Source organism: Garra rufa, chromosome 3 (genome assembly GCF_049309525.1).
Source record: "Garra rufa chromosome 3, GarRuf1.0, whole genome shotgun sequence".
Taxonomy (NCBI): Eukaryota; Metazoa; Chordata; class Actinopteri; order Cypriniformes; family Cyprinidae; genus Garra; species Garra rufa.
In genome coordinates, this window is record NC_133363.1 from 40,614,286 (window position 1) to 40,634,562 (window position 20,277).

Genomic DNA, 20,277 nt, shown 5'->3' on the forward strand with positions numbered 1-20,277 from the left:
TTTATTCTGTCAATGAGTCAGTGACCTTGCTTTGTTTACTGGCTGCATCAAGAAACCACAGGCCAATTACTTTTAATAGCAGACTGTGTTGAAAAACAAAATGGAATCAGATAATTAAACAATAATTAAGTCAATAATTAGCTTCCACTTTCGGTCCTGGACAATGTCATTTTCCTCAATTAGGTAAACCGTTGAAGCAGTAAATTAGTTTTTTCTTTTTCTCTATGTTCCTCATAAATTATTATTAGGCATATCCCTCAAGAAATCAATCAATCAAACAAACAAACAAACATCAGGTACCAATTTTTAGTGCAGTTACTCTAGAAGTAAGGAAAATCACTTGTATGCTACAGTAGTAGGCCACCATGAAACTTTCTATATGTAATCTACTATTGTTACCATGTACTGACAACATCATTAACAGTCTTGATAATAACATTACTAATTTCCAAAGCAAAAGCCTATGTGGTTGTTTAGAGAGGATTAAATTAGGCAGTCAGTTGGGGAGGTTGTTGCTCTGAATCCTAGTATTTGACTCCCTCTGTTGTCCTAAAGGGGACATTGCAAAATGTGTTTCCTGAAAATGTGTTTCCTCCTTTACTTTATTCTAGAACGCTGGGAACATGCAAATGACAGGCCGAGTATGCATCATCATCAGATACAGTTGAGGTCAAAAGGTTACATACACCTTGCAGAATCTGCAAAATATTCATTATTTTACCAAAATATGAAGAATCATACAAAACGAATGATATTTTTTTAATTAGTACTGACCTGAATAAGATATTTCACATAAAAGATGTTAACATATAGTCCACAAAAGAAAATAATAGTTGAATTTATAAAAACAACCCTGTTCAAAAGTTTACATACACTTGATTTTTTATACTGTGTTGTTACCTGAATGATCCACAGCTGTTTTTTTTTTTTTTTTATTTTAGTTCACAAGTCTCTTGTTTGTCCTAAACAGTTTAACTGCCTGCTGTTCTTCAGAAAAATCCTTCAGGTCCCACAAATTCTTTGGTTTTTCAGCATTGTTGTGTATCTGAACCCTTTTCATCAATGACTGTGTGATTTTGAGATCCATCTTTTCACACTGAGGACAACTGAGGGACTCATATGCAACTATTACAGAAGGTTCAAACATTCACTGATGCTCCAGGAGGAAACACAATGCAGTAATATCAGGGTAAATTTAACTTATTTTGTCTTCTAGGAAACATGTAAGTATCTTCTGTAGCTTCTGAAAAGCAGTACTAAATGAAAAAAAAAAGGAAAATTTAGGCAAAATAAGAAAAATGTACTCATCTTCGTCCTGTTCAAAAGTGTTCACCCCTGGGTCTTAATGCATTTTTTTCCCTTCTGGAGCATTAGTGAGCATTTGAACCTTCTGTAATAGTTGCATATGAGTTCCTCACTTGCCCTCAGTGTGAAAAGATGAATCTCAAAATCTCAAAATTGTTGGAAAGGGTTCAAATATGCAAAAATGCTGAAAAAGCAAATAATTTTTTGGGATCTGAAAGATTTTTTGCAGAAAATTTGCAGAGAAGTGGACAGTTGTTCTGGACAAACAAGGGACTCGTGAACAACAATCACTAAAAAAAAAAAAAAAAAACTATTATTGTGAACTATATATAAACGTCTTTTATGTGAAATATCTCATTCAGGTTAGTACTAAGTAAAAGATAACATGCATTGTATATCTCCATAACATTAGTTATAATGACTAAAAATGCTGAGGAAAACAGATACTTTACATTATTTAATTTTACATTATTAATGTATTTCTAATTTAAATTCTAATTTGTAAGAAACATATTAAACATTCCTATTTTTATAACAAGTGTTTGTTTTTAAATAAAGTAATGGTTCACTTTTAAAAAAGCTTCACTGAAACTCGTAATAAATTAACCTCGTATTATGTATGAATAAAGCTACCAATGAATCGGTTTAATAAATTCCCATAAAAGCATGATTAAAACAACCAATCCGAACTTACTACCTTGGTCTGGCATGATTAACAGGGAAACGCACCAATAGAATGTACCGTGCGTCTCTATAAGCCAATGACAGAAAGCGAACTCATTCTGTGCCGTCCGTCAACAGAGAGGGTGGATACTACATGTTTTAAAAGCGTTTGGAATGTCCTGAGTTTAGCAGGGTAAGTTTTTCAAAGTCCATTCTGGTTTAGAAATGTCTATGAACGCTTAACGTGGATATGTCAATGTATATCATACAGTTAAGATCAAATCCGCAACTCGCGTCCGTTAAAACGCTCAGCTCATAACTTGAGCTGACAACATGAGAAGCAAGTCTGTTTGTCAGCTGATTAAAAATCACTTTCGCTGTACACTTTGCGGCTGATGTCATTACCAAACTGTTTTCCATCTAAAATGATCGGTATGTGCCAAATATTTGCTGTCTAAACGTTAACCTGCAGACATTTAACCTTGTGGATTGCTGTATTGAACGTATAATAGGGTGAAGGGGTTGTCACTCACAATAAGAACCAATCACCGTCCGTCGCTTGTGTTTATGTTCCGCCTTTTCCTGTCAAGTTAGTTAGAGGCGTTTTCGGTATTTGTGTGAGATTATTCGGATAACAGGGTCGTCTATGGTTTAGTAAGCTGTACAGAATTTAAAAAATAGTTTAAATCACACTCTTTCCCTTTTGGATAAGGTACCGTGTAACATGTCTTCAACCAGGTGACACTATTTGTCTCAGGTAAGTGGAACCCCGTTAGTTATGGAGGTATTGCTAAATGAAAGCTAGTCTAGTCCAGTTACAAATACCGTGACGGTAACGCAAACTCTGCTTCACCTAGAGAAAACTTAATTAAACCTTAAAGTGTCCTGTCACCAAACAAAGCTGCCTTTAGTAAATGTCAGGTAGAAAGGAAGGCAATATATTTGTTTTACGAGACTTCGGAGCTGTTGTTTCTGTTTGGTTCGTCCAGGCGTTGACATCTGTCACTGTATAATATTACTAACGTTACTGGATTTAACCTCACCCTGGTTAATAATTTTATATGAACCATATGGGGAATTTGTGGGCCTTAGGATAATGGCTGCTAGCTCTGACTATTCAAAACGTCAAAATATTGATTACTGTAGAATTGGTTGTTTGCTCTTGTAAACCAGAGGTTTTGGGGTCCATGGGGAAAACTTTTGAGAATAAATGTTCATTTAAAACAACAACAAAAACAGAATATATTGGTAGTTTTTTTTTTAGGTAGAAAAATAAAGGAAAAGAGAAAAATAAAGAGATAGAAACTAAATATTTTGCAAATAATAATAATAATTTACACACATTTCTAACACTAAACTGTCCAGTATAAATTGACTCTTTATATATACACAACTGTGTAGCTGCCTTTTAAATTTTAGAGTGGGGGCCTCTTGTGCCAGGATAATAATATTAAAGAGATATATATAAAAGATTGAAAAGCTGACTGAAGTTCTCACTAGTGCCGAAAACAACATGGTTAGTGGGGATTGGATTGCCACCAGCTGCCATACAGCATCAGGTTGCCCATTGTGTTCTCCAAATGTCCAGGCTCTCATCAGCACTTTTTCTTTCTCTCTCTCTCTCTTTCTCTCACAGCGAATTCTTCGGATGCCACCAAAAAGTGAACAGGCATACACCCATCGAGAGCTCAATGAGTAATGAACCCATTTTGGAGCATGTCGACAAACGCTGGTCGTAAGGTGAATCATGCCAGTCCACCTGTATTTAAAAAAAAAAAACATTGTATGGGTCAAAATGATCGATTTTTCTTTTATGCCAAAAATCATTAGGATATTAAGATAATGTTCCATTAAGATATTTTGTAAATGTCCTACTGTAAATGTATCAAGATTTAATTTTTGATTAGCAATATGCATGGCTAAGTACTTCATTTGGACAACTTTAAAGGTGATTTTCTCAATATTTAGATTTTTTTTCCCACCCTCTGATTCCAGATATTTAATAAGGACAAATATTGTCCTATCCTAACAAACCATACACCAATGGAAAGGTTATTTATTCAGCTTTCAGATGATGTACGAATCTTAATTTAATATAATTGACCCTTATGACTAATTTTGTGGTTCAGGATCACACATAAACATCCCAATGTCCTTTACCTGATGTCTGAATCAGCGGTTCCCAATTCCAGTCCTCGCGCTCCACCGCTCTGCACATTTTGCATGTCTCTCTTAGTTAACACACCTGATTCAGATAACCAGCTCATTAGAAGTGAGGTCCGTGCAGGAACTGCGATCCGATTGACATGGTCCCTGCAAAGTGTTCATTGCTCCCTGCTCCCTAAGCGGGGGAAATCTGTTTACTATACTTCGAAACATTCATTCACATATTTGCGCTACGCCACCGCATGTAGCGTCTTCACACACAGATGAAACTTACTAGAGAAGTGTGACATAAGTGCATCTGTAAATAAATGCATTTTAAATTTACGTCTCGCACGCTTTAATGACCTTCAAATGGAACACATACGCTCGCTTCGAACTAATGAATAATGGCGGAATATCCTGTGATGTCCACTTCGAAGGGCAGTAACGTTGGAATAGAACAAACGTCGGAAGCGATGAAGCATGAAACACACAAAATGTGCAGAGCGGTGGGTCGCGAGGACTGGAATTGAGAACCGCTGGTCTAAATGACTGTTTGCAGAGTAATGCACACAACAGGTGACTTCAATAATGAATCACATGGGAGGCTCAGGGTCTAAAGGTGATTTGTGCCTCTCTATAGTCACACAGGACATTTTTCTAGGCTAGTGACTCAATTTTGATTTGTTTTGAAACTACGGTTGTTTTAAACTCGCTAAAGTCTGAGAATCACATTCAGTGAATCTTTTTGACTTGGCTGAAGAAGTAAGTGTTTGTTGTAAACTGCAAAGGCGTTGGTGTGGTGTGGCATCGCAGCTGTCATAAAGGCGTAAAATTCTGCCGTTTCTTTACAGCTGCTGACTCATGGCTCAGTTGCTCACTTTTTGATTTATGGCAGACACTTGGACTAGCTGTTAGTAATTTGTTGAAGGGTGTATTTGAATGTATTCCGTGATATTCAGCTGTATTTTGTTGTCATTAGCTTTATTACAGGCTGTGTGCTGAATAGCTGAATCAGTTTGCTGTGTTAGATGTTCTTGTCATTAAGCCCCGGGCCCAAGCCTTTACTGCATGTGAACCTCTGTTGTCTGATATTTCATTTTTTCCCTTTCCCTTATAGTCTGGCTCAGATGAATTCTGTAGGTTTTTCACTCTCTTTGCTGATATGAGAAGAAAATGTATGGAATTCTGCATAACGAATTTAAGCTAGTCTAACAGTGATATATTTTTTTTGTTAGATGAAGGCATAATTAGTAAGAGGTTTTCCAGTTGACATTTCACTTAAATTCAAAAGAAAAGAAATATCCATATTTTGCATTTGTAGTATTTTTTTTTTTTTCTCTTTCTCTGATTCTAGCAATTTGCAACTTGTTGTATAGTAAAAAATAATTTGAGTCGTTTAAGTTCTGCTTGTTTTATTTATGATTTCTTTGAAGAAATTATGCTGGACCGTATCAGGCATTTTGAGTATTTAATGGTCATTGATTTGGCCCCAAAAACTCAAAATGTTTATAACCCTAATTTGTGCAAATAAAAGGCTTTTGTAGATTTTAGAACCATTGAACAAGTGTCGTTTGTTTATGCAGAGATCTGACGGTGAGGAGCAAGGTGGTCCAGGAGAGCAGAGATCCAGTCCAGCTCGTCCTCCGTTTGGTAAAAAGCAGCTTCCCTCCATCCCAAAGAATGCCGTCCCCATCACTAAAGCCGCCTCACCGGCCTCCTCTACACAGTCTGCCAATGGCACCCATGCCTCATACGGCCCTTTCTACCTGGAATACTCGCTGCTTGCTGAGTTGTAAGTGAAGACAAGGTTCCACAGGTTTTGGGCAATAACAGTTTTGATGATGTTTTAGTAGTGTTGAACAAAAGAAGCTGTGATTGTAAAACATCTTGTACCTAAAGCTGAATAGAATTTTATGATTATACACTACCAGTCAAAAGTTTTTGGGCAGTAACTTTTTAAATCTTCTTTTGCTCACAAAGCCTGCATTTATTTGATCCTAAATAGAGCAAAACAGTAAAATTTTGAATTTTTGTTTACTATTTAAATAACCGTTTTATTTATGAATATATTTTAAAATGTGATTTATTCCTGTGATTTCAAAGCTGATTTTTAGCATTATTACTCCAGTCACACGATCCTTCAGAAATCATTCTAATATGCTGATTTGCTGCTCAAAAACATTTATGTTGAAAACAGCTGAGTAGATTTTTTTTTTTTATGAATAGAAAGTTCAGAAGAACAGCATTTATTTGAAATAGAAATCTTTTGTAACATTATAAATATCTTGATCATCACTTCTGATCAATTTAAAGCATCCTTACTAAATAAAAGTATTAATTTCTATTTCCAAAAAAAAAAAAAAATCCAAGCTTTTGAATGGTATAGTGTATAAAGTTAATGTTAAAAGCTTTTTATTTCAGATAAATTATGGTCTTTCTATTCATCAAAGAAAAAAATTTATTAACTATTTAAATATTGATGTTGTTGATGATGATGATGATGATGATAATAATAATAACAAAATGTTTCTTGAACAGCAAATTGGCATATTAGAATGATTTTTGAAGGATCATGAGACACTGAAGACTGGAGTAATTATGCTGAAAATTTAGCTTTAAAATCACATGAATAAATTACATTGTAAAAGATATTCAAACATAAAGCAGTTCTTTTAAATGGTAAAACTATTTCACAGTGTTACTGCTTTTGCTGTATTTTGGATCAAATAAATGCAGGCTTAGTGAGCAGAAGAGACTTCTTCAAAAAACATTAAAAAACTTAGTCCAAAAACATTTGACTGGTAGTGTATAACCAAATTAAATACAAATATGCATTACATTTGTTATTCAACAGTTGCCTCGGAGTTGTGTATCAACACCATTAGGCTATGTAGCATATTTTAAGATGCATGTTTAAAATAGACAATTATGACCTTTTGTCTATTGCAGCACATTGGTGATCAAGCAGAAGCTCCCTGGCATCTATGTACAGCCTTCATACAGATCAGCACTAAGTAAGCATGTCGTCTTCTTCCATTCTATTCTGTCTGTCACAGAATGCTCTTATGCTGCATTCCATTCAACTCCAAAAGAATTTCCAACTTCCTGCTTGGAAAAGTGCAACAGAGTGTGCAGTCGATTAACTTGGAGCCTTGTGTGGAATTCTACGACTATGTCAGAATGGGGTTGCAATGACATGTAAATATGTTGGCACCCAGGGAGATGTGCATGATTAATGAAATGAGATGTAATATGTTTTTACACATGCAAAACAAATTCTGGGTTTGGCATTTTATTTCGTTTATGCATAAACCAAATACCAGACCACAGAAATTAATATGGTTGAACAGATAGAAAACTCCCACACCTGTTTTTGAACGCAGCACAGCATTAGTCATTGTGTTTTAATTGCTTGTTTTGTATCATCAAATAGATTAATTGTAAAACGATCATTTGCTATATTGCTGATTTGCTCTGTTAAGTATCCATCCATGTCTTGTCTCTATTGCAGTGTGGTTTGGTGTGATTTTCATTCGACATGGCTTGTACCAAGACGGTGTGTTTAAGTTCACAGTCTACATTCCTGATAACTACCCAGATGGAGACTGTCCTGTAAGTGTATTATACAATTTCCACACATCTTTCCACTGAATTTTGTGCCATAACATGACCAAGGCTTTACTATGTGTTTTTATTCCATCCATTAGTTGTTTTTTCCTCTGTATTCTCATTTACAGTCATCGTAGAAGCTGCACACTCCATGAATTAGAACTGTTTGAAATCTTAAACCATTAAATATGAGCTCAGGTTTCACATGGTGATAGTTGGTTGCTATAAAAAAATTTCAAGGAAGTGACCAAGTTGAAAAGAATGTCTCTGCATAGCGTCTTATGCATTATATTTTATGATGAAGGAGGAGAAAAGGAAACTTGCATACTTGTGGGTTTAAAATATCAAACCAAGAGGGTGTATGCATGTTCTTGGCATTTTGTTGATAGAAAGATTTGCACCTCAGTTCAGAGCTGTTATTGGAGTTATGACTGCCGGGATAAGGGATTTAAAGTGGAGCTTGTATTTCCTTTCACTCCAGTCGAAACCAAAGAACTGATATAGTGGACATACTTGCTACAGTATTATGTTTGTCAGACTTTGCTGTAGTCTTTACAAGTTTTATTGTTTTAAACTGCCAAATGGAATGTTGAAATACTCTTTCCGTCTTAATTCTGTAACCGTATGATGTGATGACACCAGGGTGTGTCTAGGAACAGAACATTACTGGCAACATTATCATGTCAGTAGAGGTGTGTTCATTTTATGATATCATAGTGTTTCTTGCTTGTTTTCTTCCTTTTAAATCAAAGAAATTAATTAATTAATTAAATGCTTAAGTCACGAAAATGTCTGTTGACAAAAATAGCTATGTTTAACTCGACTCAAGAAAAACTGAGTTATGAAAACTAATTGTTTAAAAGCTTTGGGGACACCTACTTTTTATATATATATATATATATATATATATATTAGTTTGCTGTCATCAGAAGAGCTAATCTGTTCTGCTTTTGTTGCATTAATGTGTCTGTTTTGCTTTTTTCCAGAGGGTTGTTTTTGACACCCCAGTTTTCCACCCACTAGTGGACCCGGTCTCTGGCGAGCTGGATGTGAGGAGAGCTTTCACCAAATGGAGGTTTGTTTAAAAAGAGTCTTCTTGTATTGCCATTTACCTCCCTTGAATCTGAATCTAAAGGGGCTCAGTGTTGTGTTGGCTTTTTTTTTTTTTTTTTTTTTTTTTGGCTTTTTGGAAAAGGATTGTATTTCTTGTGTGGTCTAGACATGGTTTTTTTTTTTTTAATGTTAATTTCTTTTGCACAAAAAACTAAATATTTGAGAATTTATTATTTTCAACTCTCATTCTGAACCTGTCTAAAACGACCGGTTTTAAAGGGCGGGTCCTTTAAGGCTTGTCAACAGGGCCTAAAACTAACTTATTTTGCAATTATGCCAATGGCCAGTGATGTGATTAAAATTAACTTATTTTTAGGCTCTGAAATGTATAACAACATTTAATTTAAGTGATTTTAAAACAATCCTAACATAAACTACTATACAGAATGACCTTTATTCAAGCTACAAAAGTTAATCAGCGACTAGAGCAGTTGAGTAATGATTTCTCTTTTCCTTTTGTTGTTTAATTTCCATCAATGACAGACTTCAGCAGGTTTCACTTTAAAAGTAGTGTGGTCACTTTAAAACCTGATGCACATGACTCGAATCTGACACACATTTGAGCTCTTTATGGTCATTTAAGACTTTATAACTGATTTAAGACAAATACAGGCAAAACTGTGCATTTGACATAATTGTGTGTGTTTTCGTCCATTGTAGTGCTACTAGTGCATTGTCTGAAGCAGCTTAGCATATGCGTAGAGCCGAACGTCCGACCTTTCAAACTATACTTCACTGACCATTTAGGCGTGTGTGTTGCCACACTCTCGGGTTATAAAGAAGAGAAAAGTTAATCTTCTGAAATGAAGCAGCAATATCTTCTCAGGTAAAAGTTATTAGAACAGTGTCTAGAGACAAGCTAGCCATCACACTGCTCTCACCTTATCAGCTTGTTTATATCCTATTATTTGATTCGCTCTTGTCGCTTATGACACAACAGTTAATCACGATGGTCTTGTCTTCAGAAAAGATTATTTTATTCGCTTGCATCAGAAACAGCAAATCTTTTAAAAAAAAAAACTGTCTGTTGTTTTCACTACATTGCATTATTATATTTAGTAAAAGTTTTACCTGCCAACTGGCGACTGACACTGTTACATATACTCGCCAGCGTCGATATTTACTCTCAATTGGCGCTTTGCGAGTGCTAATTTTAGGCCCTGCTTGTCAGTAATCGGCCACTGTTATGATTGGCAAACTTCATTGCATAGAAAACCGTGTCAATGCCCCCTCGCTATTGCATGTGAGTGTTTTGACAACATGATCAAAATAAAATAGTAATTTCCAGACAAAGCATTATGAAACAATTTACTTACCGTTTGTGAGGCAGCTGCAGTCAGATCTAGTACCGCTTCATCTTTCAACAAATGTTTCTTTGTGAACTCTTCATGACACTGTGCCTCGTTTACTAAAAACAAAATTCTCCCAACAATCCTCGGAAATGATCTGGGATGCCATTAAATATAAACTATCCACTTGATCCTTATGCTGGGATCCTTCTGATATCTGTACAAAGACGCGAATGAGCCGTTTATACCAAACGCGTCAAAGCAAACGTTCTTTCACTTTATTTGTCCTGTTGACGACAGTCTTAAGCATGTGGACTGTGTCAGAAAATGAACTCTTATCTGTATACTGTGGCAGTGATTTGTAATTTCTATTTGCTTTTGACGCAACATGACACTCTCACTCTTGTTGATGTCAGCCATTAGGAATGGGACGATACACCTACCTCCAGATTCAATACAATCACAATACTTTTTTTTTGTCTTTTTTTCTTTTAAGAATTTTGATTGCGATTCGATATTGCTATTATGGCAGGGGCGATACGCTAGTCTGCCGATTTAAATGTTCAACAAAATGAGTAAAAAAAATATCTTCTAAAATAAAGTGCTAAAACAATTTTTACTTTGTTTATTGCAAAGTATATTTTGGTCATCCCATTAAAAAAATAGCATTTAAATTGGACATTTTAGAGCTTTAAAGTGCTGGAAATGGTTATGTTAAATGCTGGAAGTTCATAAAAAGGTGCTTGAATTTCTCTCTCAAAGGTTGTACAAACCCTGAAATGAATAATGTATTTCTACCACAAGACCATGGTTATAGTTAGCATTAATACTTCTGTTTTTCTGACGTAAAGCGCTGTTTATAACAGAATTCTGGGCAGAAATCAAATGATTCTCACTAGATCTTGCAGCAGCCGTTTTCACTGTGTGGTGAATTAAAACACTACTTATTGGATCTCGCAGCACTGTGCTGTAACAGTGTCACAAAATCAACTTGGCTCCAGAGTAAAGCTGTTTTGAGCTTGGATAAATGTTCCACGCTGCGCAGCTAATACGTAGTGGGGTTTATTTTCACTTTCGGCACGTTTGTCTTTAAATGTTTCTCACATGCAACAGAAAAGGCAGCGCTTATTAGTTGAACAATGCAGTAGTCGTGCCAGTGCGACCGGTCAAAAAAAAAAAAAAAAAAAAAAATAGCCCCACCGGCAGAAAAAATGGTTTGTAGCCCTGAGAGAGCAGATGGCTCTGCATACTTTTAAATCATACTTCGGCACAATGCTGCTTAAAGTGCAACACATTTGTACATTTCGAATAAAAGTGGTAACTTCTCCCCACAACCTCTTAGGAAAAGTAAAAAAATAAAATATAAATAGATTCTGAGGTAAACCGATCAATTTTTAAATAGTTTAAAAAAGAATTGTGATAGTTAGGTGAAGCTATTTATTTATTTATTTATTTATTTTACTTTATTTTTTCCCCCTCTCACACTTAGCCGTTAAGCGACCGAATGCTTATTTGTTAATGTGTTTTTGAGGGTTTTTACTAAAAAAAAAATGCCCTGGAAAGTTTTTGCAAATAAACATGCATAGATGGAGGTCCTTGAAAGTGAAAGTTTACAGAGAGAGGTTTTTTTGGGGAAAAAAAATCCATATTTCCTCAAGTCTGCTAATGTGTTATTTTGCCAACACTTTGTGGCCTATGCATACTAGCTTGTTTGATTAACATTAGTTACACGCTATGTTAAGTGTTTCCTGTGTACTTTGTGTTGTACATTGCCATGACGTTCACACGCACATAACTACTGCGATTAATACCTCAACATTTTATACACACACACACCTTGAAACATTGCAAAAATAGGCTGTGAAGTTTGATTAAATTGCTTTTTTGCATAGTTGTAAACTGTAACAATGTGTCTTACAAGGTAACACGATGTGACCTTGCTCTCACTTGAAATGTCTTCCCACATTAAGTCCTTGAATTTTAGGGTGTTGGACCTGGAAAATGATGAAAATTTGATATTTATCTGCTTACCCCCAGGGCATCCAAGATGTCGGTGACTTTGTTTCTTCAGTAGATTACAAACAAAGATTTTTAACTCAAACTGTTGCAGTCTGTTAGTCATATAATGCCAGTGGATGGGCACCAAACTTTTGAAAGTAAAAAAAAAAAAAAAAAAACATGCACAGACAAAACCAAATTACACCCTGTGGCTCGTGACGATACATTGATGTCCTAAGACACGAAACGATCTGTTTTTTGCGAGAATCTGAACAGTATTTATATCATTTTTTTTTTTTTACCTTTGATACACAGCCTTGTCCAACTGTTCTGAGCACAAGCTCAGCATCTGGCGCGTTACATGTGTACGTGCTCTGGCGTAGTTTATGCACCTACTTTTAAAGGTTTGGTGCCCATCCACTGCCATTATATGACTAACAGACTGCACTGGTTTGAGTTAAAAATCTTTGTTTGTGTTCTACCAGGGATGCAAACGGCGCGCCTTTTGGCGGATGCCGCCTTTTTCACGGCTGTGTGGGGGACGTGTGAATCGTGCAGATCCGATGAGTTTTTTTTTTTTGAGGGGGGGGGGGTACATTGGAGTGTCAGATTATAATTTCATCATAGAAAATTCTGTATTAAAATTACTAAATAAGTAAACGCCGTTACAGTCCATGAAACATAGGAAACTTGTATGAAAAGAAAACAGTGAGTCAGAGAGCTGCGCACGTCAGCCAGTTGGCTGCGCACTATTATCTGCTGCCAGCTGCTCTTATAGAGGATGATAGATACCCGACCCGAGCCCAACGGTACCCGACGGGCCGGGCCGGGTTTAGAAAGGATGCTCGGGTTCGGGTCGGGCTCGGTCACATCAGCGCGATAACGCCGGTTTCACACTGCACGCGTAAGCAGGACGTAAGCAGCGCGTATTTTTTCGGCGCCCATGTTAACAGATTAGAGCATTCACACCGCACTCAGAGGCGGCGCGGCAGCGCGTAGCAGGAGCAGAGTAGAAGCGTCAGTCCCGCGACCCTTTCGGCGCAGAGGCTATTTTTATGGGAAACAAACAACCCAAAAGTGGGACGAAACAGTGCGGTATTAAAGTGCTCGCGCCGCGCTGACATGTCATCTGCGCGGCCGACTCGACAGCGCAGGGAAGACGTGTTTGCTAGCGCCACCCAATGGGCAGCGCGGCGCTGACAAACACCAAAAGTGGGGCGGGACTTGCTGGTTTAATTGTAATCTCAAACGCCATTGGTTACCTCCTCTATTTCAGAAGTCAGTCAAGTTAATAACTTAATGTTGTATGAAAAATTTAAATATAACCTTTAACCATTCCAATAACCATAGAAAAGTGTCATTACAACCTAAAAAGAGGGTTTATGTCCTGGGTTTGTGTGTTGTTAGTTATTATAGAAATTAATACAATATTAAATAATTAAATTCAAAATATGCGAAGATGTCTACGCTAGTCTGTGCGCGATGTAGACAGCATTCAAAATAAGTTAATAATAAATATTACATAAAGTACATTAAATAAAATAAGCCCACAATAAACATTTTATGCATCCCACAGTCTTGTAAGTTCATTAACTGACCCTCTTTTTTCTGTAATATTTGTATCATTCGTTTATATTCGTTATTTTTCCTTTCATTTCGATCTCCTTACTTAAAGTTTGAATGTAAATGATCGACAATAAAGCTTTGATTATGCTATATGACTGTGATTTTTACTGGAATGCAGTTTAAAGATTGAATTTAACATATATTTTATTTAGTTTCTTCTAATTAATAGACTAGCCTATAAATATATAGTAGTTCAATGACGAGTGAATTATTCACGTAGTTTCATTTGTAAATTTTGTCACAGTACATCAAATAAAATAGGCCTACAAGACATTTATCCATCGTTCTATTAACACAGTTTTTTCCATGTTGTTGTTGTTGTTGTTATTATTATTATTATTATTATTATTATTATTATTATTTATTTATATATTATATATTTATTAGTATTTATGCCCATGTGTGACGATAAATAAGCTGTTTTCATTTACAAATGAAACTACAATGATTCGTTGAAACCTCAGTGAAACACTAGTGTTTAAATAGGCTAGTCTATTAATTAGATGAAACAAAATAAAATATATGTTAAATTCAACCTTTAAACTGCATTCCAGTAAAAATCAGTCATATTTCGAGCATGTATCATTTACATGTAGAATGTTAAGTAAAGAGATCGAAATGAAGGGGGAAACGACTATAAACGAAAATATATGATATTTGCTGCGGGGGCGCGGGCTTCGATAATCTCACTCCTTTTTGACCATACCTCTGTTTGCATCCCTGGTTCTACTGAAGAAACAAAGTCAACTGCATCTTGGATGCCCTGGGGGTGAGAAGATAAACTTTAAATTTTCATTTTTGGGTGAACTATCCCTTTAAAAGGTCCTTGAATTTGAAGTTAACCAAGATGTGGGAACCCTGTTTTAAGTTATGAAACTTGTGAGATGTATTAAGCACACAAAGACCTCTTTTGTGGCAAAAGATCAAGGGAAATTTGCTGTGTCATGTCGTGACTCCTTTTAATTTTATCCAAAATTGCAGGCGAAACCACAATCATATCTGGCAGGTCCTTATGTATGCCAGAACAATCTTCTATAAGATCAACACCATGGATCCACTCAACCCAGAGGCTGCAGTGCTGTAAGTAATAGATGAAATATAATTTTTTTTTTCGTGTATATATATATATATATATATATATATATATATGTGTATGTCACCACAGTTTGAACTCTTTCCAGCATTTACACTCAACAAGAGCGACAGTTGCTAAATAAAAGTGCCAGCCACTGAAGTTCTGTTTCAGTAAAAAAAAAAAAAAAGTAACCACATTATCTCTCTCATGTGCTTGGGCATTGGCTGTGTTAGTCTGTTTGAGCTTATTTTGACTTCCTGTGCATCTGAAGTCATAGTGCTTACAGGCTTAGACCAACCTCAGGCTTGACTTCACACATCAAGATAAAAGCTTGTTTAGCCTTTTTTCCCCCCACATTCATTTCCTTTTAGCTGTGGCTTCCAGTAGTTAAGAGCTTGTTTTGAAGCCCTGTTCACTTGACTGCTTTTGCTTATTATCAATGCTGTATGTGCAGGTATGACAAAGACATCCAGCTCTTCAAAAGCAAGGTGGTAGACAGTGTCAAGCTATGCAATAGTCATCTGTTTGATCAGCCCAAGATAGATGACCCTTATGCAATAAGGCAAGTACACCACTCAAGATATTGTATTGTGAAGATTTCTTCTGCAGTTATGATCTTTTAGGCTGTATTTACAGCGGGACAAAAAAAATCTCTCATCTGAAAAAGATTGCACTTACAAATGTGGTTTTAAATCATTTACCCATCTAATATCTGGACATCTGTTCTACGTCAAAGTTCGAACTCCAAGCCACCACAGAGCAAGAGAGAATGAGTTTTTTTTTTTTTTTTTTTTTTAATGAGTTTTGTATTATAGATGTGTGTGTATGAGCAGACATGCATGCTTGCACAAAACCAGTCTTAGGTAGCATGGTATATTTGTAGCAATAGCCAAAAATCAAAGTAGTGTTGTTTTTGGCGGCCGATTTTAGTTTTAGTCTAGTCTTTGTGTGAAGCTGTCATTTTAATTTTTATTAGTTTTAGTCACGTTCATACTCTTTTTAGTCTAGTCAAGTTTTAGTCGACTAAAAGTCTGAGCATTTTAGTCTTATTTTAGTCAGAATTACCCATGACTATTTTCGTCTAGTTTTAGTCAACGAAAACTGACGACGTTTTAGTCAATGAAAATTGTATTTTAGTCTATTTTTAGTAATGCAATTTTATTTAACCCAGTCAATATAGTATAAGTGCCTAGTAGTAGACACAACCAAAGTTTTCTTTTAGCCAAACCCATTTCAAACAAGGTTATCTTATTATATTATTGTTACCTTATAAGCTCAAGCTCATCCATTCCAGACATGGAAGATGCTCTAATTTGAATTTACAACATTTATTTTACCTACCAAACATGTTAGAAGTACACACACATAAATTGAAATAAAATGAGTAAAAACAATAAATAAAATAAAATAAATAAAATTGCATAACATGACAATGCCAGAAAAAAATTATACATTCAAGTTTAACAAACGTGACTGCTTCGTATTCTGATTCAAACAACACGAACTCCTTGCGCAGGTTTCAAGTGTCATTCACTTCTTAAATCATAATACGAATAAATATGTAGGTGAAGTTTTGTGCATGTTCATTTAGTAGTAATTCCCGCTTCAAAAGCACTTCTAATTAATAATAATATTAGTCAATTTAACAATATTCTTAATTTACTTTGATCATCTATGGCTACACAAATCATGCTTGTACTATAAGTTTATTTACAGATTAATTAATTTGTGTAATGGTTTTCGTATCACAAATTGATTCATTTTGTGAAACTGTCCAAAAATCGCTTTGACATCTGGGACGCAAAAGAAATGTTTTCCACCTTTGACCACAAGATGTCATTAGTGTACAACGTGTTGGAAAGCTTCGAGTAATGAAGCTTTTTACGATACAATTGAGGGGAACGCTTTGGTGCTTCGAAAAGCTTCATTTTCCCATCACGACTAAAAAGTAGGAAAAAATGTATGTGTCATTTATTCTTTTTCTCCCAAAGATGAACCACAGCTGACCGGCCATCGGTCCCTTTCTCTGTGTCAAACTTCACTTTCAAGTCACACTCGCGGCATTATCTAGAAGACGACTACAAAGAAAGTGAAGTCGCCTGCGGTTTAGGCTAGAAGGGATACAGCTCTGGCTACTGGGCATGTGCACATCAATCTAATGTTATAACATTTCGTTTCGTCTCGTTTTCGTCGCCGAAAATGAAGAGACATTTTAGCATAGTTTTTATTTTGTAAACCACATTTAGTCTCGTTTTTATTCGTCAACAATATTGCATTATACATTTTATTATAGTCATCGTCACATGACCAGCATTTTCGTTTCGTCTCGTTTTCGTCATGTGATAAAGGTTCATTGACGATATTTAGTCATAATTTTCGTTGACGAAAGCAACACTAGTGTCAAGATATTTAATAAATTTCCTACCATAAATATCAAACCTTAATTTTTGATTGGTAATATGCAATGCTAAGAACTTTTTGGACAACTTCAAAGGTGATTTTTCTCGATATTTTAATTATTTATTTATTTAATTATTTTATTTTTATTTGTTTTAAGTATTGCACTCTCAGATTCTTTTTTTTTTTTTTTTTTTTTTTTTTTTTTTTTTTTTTTAATGGTTGTATCTGTGCCAAATATTTATTAAGAAAATTGACCATTATGACTGGTTTTGTGGTCCATGGTCACATATAGGTAAGAGATCTGCACATTTGGGAGCATAGAAGCTTGTTTTGAGTTAGTGCTCCATGAATATTATAAATAGGATTTATTTACACTATCAGTCAAAAGTTTTTGAACGGTGACATTTTTATTGTTTTTAAAGAAATCTCTTCTGCTCACCAAGCCTGCATTTATTTGATCCAAAGTACAGCAAAAACAGTCAAATTTTGAAATAGTAAAAATATTTAAAATAACCCTTTTCTATTTGAATGTTTTAAAATGAATTTGAATATGTTTGAAATTTATTCCTTTGATTTCAAAGCTGAATTTTTAGCATTATTACGCCAGCCACATGATCATTCAGAAATCATTCTAATATTCTGATTTGCTTCTGAAAAAAACGTTTATGATGTTGAAAACAGAGTGGAATTATTTATTTTTCTCAGGTTTCTAAGCTTTAATAGAAAGGTTAGAGGAACAGCATTTGTCCGAAATAGAAATCACTTTTGATCATTTTAAAGCATCCCTGCAAAATAAAAGTATTGATTTCTAATTTTTTTTTTTTTTCACAAAAAAAAAAAAAAAAAAAAAAAAAAAAAAAAAAAAAAAAGCTTTTAAATGATATAGTGTGTAATCTTAAATGAAATAAAAAGCTTTTGATTTTTGGATCTTACTATTCATCAAAGAACCCCGAAAAGATGTACTCCACTGTTTTAAATATTGCTAATAATAATACTAATAATAATAATGATGATGATGATAAATGTTTCTTGAACTTCAAATCAGCATATTAGAATGATTGAAGGATCATGTGACACTGAAGACTGGAGTAATGATGCTGAAAGTTTAACTTTGATCACAGGAATAAATTACATTTTAAAATATTCAAATAGAAAGCAGTTAATTTAAATGGTAAAAATGTTTCACAATATTACTGCTTTTGCTGTATTTTGGATCAAATAAATGCAGGCTTGCTGAGCAGAAGAGAGTTCTTTAAAAAAAAAAACAATCTCAATGTTCAAAAACTTTTGACTGGTAGTGTATATAGTGTATAAATATAAAAATTCAGTTTGTCAGTGCTGGCAAGTGAACATTATAAGCTGGGTTAATCGCATCTGGTGTGTTTTTGATGAGTTATGTTAGTAATTTTCTGTACAACCATTCGCAGTTGGAAGCTTGGGCAGGCGAGTAAATGTAAATGCAGATATTAGATACAAGTCATGTAAACGGGTGAGACAAAAATCGTACATGGGCAAATTTGACCATTAAAATAATACTTGAAATATTACAGTCCCTTCTTCCAGAGACCTAGTAAACTGGTTAAATGTAGCTTATCTATTTGAAACTTGGATTGGTTCGTGAAAACGAAAGGAGTTTTAGTTCAGTGGGGTTAAAAGTTCAGCACTGAGTCATCAGACTGGACTTCGGCTCATTTGTTTTTCCGCATCTGATGTTTGTGTTTTCTCTCTGCAGCTTCTCTCCGTGGAATCCAGCGGTGCATGAAGAGGCAAAAGAGAAGATGTTTGCACATAAAGTGAGTGTGTGACGCTCCCCTGACTGCTCCCCACAACCAAGTAAAAACTGGCTTCTTCCTGGTATCTGATGCATGTCTTGTTTTAAAGCATGAGCTTGTGTGTGGAACACTGTTTCTTTTTCTTTTTCTATTTCTTGTCATCTTTTTCTACTCCACATACTTGTGGGTCGGTTCAAATGTGTGTTATCGTGAGAATATTAATTACACTCTTGGTGCTTGTGACCAATGGTCTTCTCTTGTTGTTGTAGCGGCGGCCAGAGGATTATAACAAAGGACTGCCAGTGTCTGGGCTGTCTTGGGTGAAGCCTGGTTCCACTCAGCCTTTCAGCAAAGAGGACAACCCCCTTCAGACGTGAACCTTCAGCGCTTCTGTCTGTCCGCCAGGAGGGGCGCTACGCTACCGTGGCTGCGCCGAACCACATATATAGAATTCTGATGGAGTTCTATGAACTTCATCTTCATTCGCAAAACCCTCGCTCAGCTTTAAAAATACTGTTTTAAACTGCTATAACGGCTTACGAATTATAGACATGTTCCCAGTATAGATCTAAAGACCCCACTTGTTCATTTCTGTGCTGAGGCTTGAACGCGCAGACGGCTCAGAGATGGTTCTAGTCCGTACTGTTACTTGCACATGTTAATGTTTTCAGGCACAACAAACCACCTCACTTATGTGTCGGTCATGCTCTAATTGGTTTTCTAACTAATAATTTAATAGATTTAATACATTTTTCCATTATTTTGCTTTCCCTGCAAACTTATTAACCAAGTATTCATTTCAAATGTACATTTGCAGACTGGGACGGATCACTTTGTTTTTGCGTCTTGATGTATTTGGGTTGAGGTTTTTTGTGTAATATCCCGTGTATGAAATAGTTTTAATGTAAAATACAGAGCAAGACAAATGCTATTCATTAAGACCCTTAAGTTAATCTTTATTGTTCAGTAATATAATTCACTTTTATTGTGTCCTAATGGTTTGATCTAAATGGGTTTGATGTGTAAATAGTGGAGCAGTTCATTGAAATGAATGGCCTCTATAGAGTCCATAGCTCATTTATTTATCTAGAAATTTACGACGGTTTAAATTTTAGACATTTTGCTGTTTTACAATGTGTGTTTTTTTTTTTTTTTTTTAAGTTTGTTTTGGACGTTTTCAGTTAGTATACTGATGTGAGCTCAGCTGTATAAGTAAGGTATTTTTTTTAACTGTTATAAGCAAATAAATGCATAAACGATGAAACTAGTCTGATTTTGT

General features: G+C 35.3%; 1 protein-coding gene across 3 annotated transcripts; it reads left to right on the forward strand.

Annotated features, from left to right (window-relative positions):
- Positions 1–2,057: 2,057 nt before the first annotated feature.
- On the forward strand, positions 2,058–20,209 carry LOC141332001 (AKT-interacting protein). Of its 3 annotated transcripts, none has more exons than XM_073837067.1 (10): positions 2,058–2,161; positions 3,605–3,708; positions 5,700–5,908; positions 7,066–7,130; positions 7,628–7,728; positions 8,712–8,800; positions 14,733–14,831; positions 15,281–15,388; positions 18,959–19,059; positions 19,268–20,209. In XM_073837067.1, exons 2-9 carry the CDS (start codon positions 3,667–3,669, stop codon positions 19,029–19,031), a joined length of 786 nt encoding a protein of 261 aa, XP_073693168.1. In that variant the 5' UTR covers positions 2,058–2,161; positions 3,605–3,666; the 3' UTR covers positions 19,032–19,059; positions 19,268–20,209. The 3 variants fall into 3 exon arrangements, with proteins under 3 accessions (XP_073693168.1, XP_073693166.1, XP_073693167.1); XM_073837065.1 differs by having other exon boundaries at positions 18,959–19,019; XM_073837066.1 differs by lacking the exon at positions 2,058–2,161 and adding an exon at positions 2,595–2,725 and having other exon boundaries at positions 18,959–19,019.
- The last annotated feature ends 68 nt before the right edge of the window (positions 20,210–20,277 follow it).